The 3,748-nt window shown below is 45.7% G+C and overlaps 1 protein-coding gene across 1 annotated transcript in view; it reads right to left on the bottom strand.

The window, feature by feature from the left end:
• Positions 1–3,748, bottom strand: part of DNAAF11 (dynein axonemal assembly factor 11) — an 87,005-nt gene that overhangs the window by 53,776 nt on the left and 29,481 nt on the right. Inside the window, exon 7 of the mRNA XM_007940575.1 lies at positions 1,491–1,556. Within this exon, the coding sequence (XP_007938766.1) occupies positions 1,491–1,556 (66 nt within the window). The remainder of the gene's footprint in view (positions 1–1,490; positions 1,557–3,748) is intronic.

Below are 3,748 nucleotides of genomic sequence, written 5' to 3'. Positions count from 1 at the left end.
GGTAGTGTCAGTACTATTTTATATCATAAGGTGACATGTGAACACAGTCCTGATGGACATGAGGACTCCAGGGTGTCAGAGTGATCAAGGCAGAGAACACACACCTGTCAGAGGGAGGTACCGGGGTTGGAAAGGCTGAAGAGCAGATGGTGTGAGTGCACACTCAGCTCGCACGCAGTAGGACAGGGCAGAGAGCCGGCACTGGGGATCTCCCAGGAATGCAACAGAGTGACCTGGACACCTTTAGATGCGCTAACAAGGAAGGGGAGATGGTGATGCGAGCTGACGACCATGGCGTTTTAAGCAGGAGACAGAACCGAGAGTCTGGAGGTGGAGAGGAGGGGCCAGCAGGAGTCTGTGCCACCCCAGTTCTTTGGAACCAGGTGTGAAGCAGAAACTGGCCGCAATGTAAGAGGGCTGCAGAGAAGGAGTGGCTTCTAAGGACAAAGAGGCTGCTGGGCTATGCTCATGGTCCCAAGATGGCACCAGGGCAGGGAACAGGGGTGTCATATGAGAATGTTCTGGAAAAAACAAGAAGAATACAAAAGTAAAGAGGCTATACTCAAAGTGTGTGTGTGCTGGGGGCAGTCTGTGGTATCAGGATTAGAAAACAGCATGGTCGTAAACTTATTGAAACTCTGCTCCTGTTGTTACTGCGCCATTGAATCAATTTCAACTCACAGCGACCCCATGTGACAGAGTAGAACTGTCCCATAATGTTTTCCAGGTTGTAATCTTTATGTGGGGAGCTCTGGTAGCATAGTGCCTAAGGCATCTGACTACTAACTAGAAGGCTGGCAGTTCAAACCCACCAGCCACTCCTCAGAAGGAAGGTTGGGCAATCTACTTCCATAGTGATACCGCCTCAGAAACCCAAAGAGAGGTCGCTGTGAGTCAGGTCCGACTCAACGGCACATAACAGCAACAACAATCTTTATGTGGGAAAGAGCTCTGGTGATGTAGTGGTTAAGGCATTTGGCTGCTAACCAAAAGGTCAGTAGTTCAAACACAACAGCGCTCGGCAGAAGAAAGATGAGGCAGTCTGCTTCTGTAAAGATTCACAGCCTTGGGAACCCAACAGGGCCACTATGAGTCAGAACTGACACGATGGCAGTGAATTTGGTTTTGGTTTTAATCCTTACGGGAGCAGAGCACCAGTCTCTTGGCTCCAGCTGGGCTGGTTCAGACAGCCCCCCTTTCAGTTAGCAGCCAAGCGCTAACCGTTGTGCCACCAGGGCTCCTGAAACTCTGCCTTAGAAACAGATATTGTGTAGTTCATAGTCATGGACTTGTGGGTTTCTTTCTTTTTCCTTTCATTTTCATGCATTTAAAAATTATGGCAAGTTCTCTGTCTTGAAAAAAAAGAACTTCTTTTAACTATATGGCAAACCAAACTCCATTTCAAAATGTATCACAACTCAAGAAATTGCTACGGAGAATGAAAACAGCCAGAGATGTCATTCCCCACAGACATAACAAGAGACATTTACCTGTAGACAGCCAGGTCCAGGACGATCTGTTTACGCTTCTCATCATCTTTCAAAGAGAAGTCAAGTCTGAGGAATGACACGGTGGGGAAAAATCATTTCCTTAATACTGTACAGATAACCGCAACATATGATCAAAAGGAAATCTGACTGTAATTTCATAATAATTTCCAATGACAAATTAATTTTGGTAGCTGGATACTAAAACTTCTGTGTAAATTTCAAAATTCCAACAGAAACCTACAACATATTGATAAATGAGCTGAATGACAGCACCATTTAAATGTGAGGATCTTCAGGTAAAGAGCTCTGGTGGTATAGTGGTTAAGGCATTTGGCTGCTAACCAGAAGGTTAGCAGTTCAAACCCACCAGTTGCTTCATGGGAGGAGGATGAGGCAATGTACTTCTGTAAAGATTTACAGCCTTGGAAACCCAATAGGGGTCACTAAGAGTCAGAATCAACTCAGTGAGTCTGGTTTGGTCTTTAGGTAAATTACATATGAAGCTTCAGCACTGGTGTGGAGAAAGAGCCATCTGCTGGCTGAAGTCTGCTTTTCCGTTTCAAGTTTGGGAAGGTTGTTCAATCTACTTCCTAGAGATAATGCCTCGGAAAACCAAGGAGGGGTCGCTAGGAGTCGGATCGACTCGATGGCAGTGAGGTGTTTTTTTTTTGTTTTGTTTTGTTTTTAAGAAGCAAACCTAGCAAATCATTCTGAGATTCTTGACGGGAAGTGACGAGTTTCCCTTTATCCATCACTCTGGTCCTAAGTGGAACGGTCTTGTCTTCCCTTTTCCTGGCCATCTTCTCTCCTGTCCCTTCATTGTTAACCTTCCCATCACCCTGGAAAAGGCCGAGGTGCTGCAGATAATGTTACCTCTGATTTACACACGAGGAATCGGAGGCTCAGAGGGGCTGACCTAGCTGGGAAAGCGGCCATCTGAACTCAAGAAAGATTCCGAAACCTTCAGGTTTTCAACTGTGCCCTGAGGTCGAGCCCTAGGTCCAGCTTCCATACCATCAGAATGTAGGGAACGAGACGGATGGAAGCTTCCATGCTTTTCAGGACTGGGAGCATATTCCCTTACTGCACTTTTCTGTAGAATATATAACTGAATACAAGCGAGATTAATTGGGAAGATGGTGAGGCAGCTGCAGATCTGGTTGTCAGCATGTCTGCTCGTGGCAGACACTGTCTCGTTCTCAGCCACCCAGCTGTGCAGGACTTGCTAGTTTCTCAAGTGTACCACAGTCCTTTCTCTCATCTCAGGACCACTTTGACTGCATGCTCCTCAGTTTTGCCACCACCCACCTCAACCTCCTCTTCACATATCCCTTGACAGGAAACTCACACAGGGGTTCTAGGGAAGTGATGGCCAGGCATTCCTCACTATCTGGTCCCCATTCCATAAGAGCAGGACCCAATTTTAACCGGGCACATGGCTCTGCAGAATGACAATGACATTGTCCAGCCTCCCTTGCAGCTATGTGAGATCATGTGATTTTGTTCTGTGAGTGAAAGCATTGTATGATACTTTCCAGTACACTTCCTTAAAAGATGGGAGTGTGTGCCCTTTCCTCCCTTCCTTCTTCTTTATCCCACAGGGTGGAAAAAACTATAGGAGGCTGAGGGATGAAGTTCTGAGGCCACTTAATAAACTACTGCAATTGTCCGGGCAAGAGGCAGTGTTGGCTGGCTCCAAGGTAGTGGCAATGGAATGAGTGGGAAGTAGCTGGATTCTGGCAATACTGAAGGAAGAGATGATAAGGCTTGCTGATAAAATGAGAAAAATTCAGTAAGAATCCAAGTGTTGGTCTTAACAACTAGGTGGACGCTCATAACTGAGATGGTGAATATTGGGGACAAGCAAGAAACAGTGGAGACTAGTAGTGAGAATGAAAATCCAGAGTTTGGTTTTAGTCATGGTAGTTTCAGATAACCATTTAATATCTACTTGATACAAAAATAAAATAAAACCCACTGCCATGGTAACACACTACACAAAACATTGTTCCACCTACTTTGGCGAGTAGCAACTAGGATCTTAAAAGCTTGCAAGGAGCCGTCTAGATGCAACGATGGATCTCTCCTCATCCACAGCAAAGAAGAATGAAGAAAACCAAATATTCATGAAAACAATTAGTCCTAGCCACTGGTACACCATCTGATCTGCAGCCTATATGACTATGAGACCAGAAGAACTAGATGGTGCCTGGCTACTACTGTCAACCACTTGGAAGGGGATCTATGTAGGAGATCCT

This window comes from Orycteropus afer, unplaced genomic scaffold (genome assembly GCF_000298275.1).
Source record: "Orycteropus afer afer isolate SDZICR_OR568_19922 unplaced genomic scaffold, OryAfe1.0 scaffold00069, whole genome shotgun sequence".
NCBI classification, from domain to species: domain Eukaryota; kingdom Metazoa; phylum Chordata; class Mammalia; order Tubulidentata; family Orycteropodidae; genus Orycteropus; species Orycteropus afer.
This window is presented reverse-complemented; position numbering and strand designations above follow the sequence as displayed.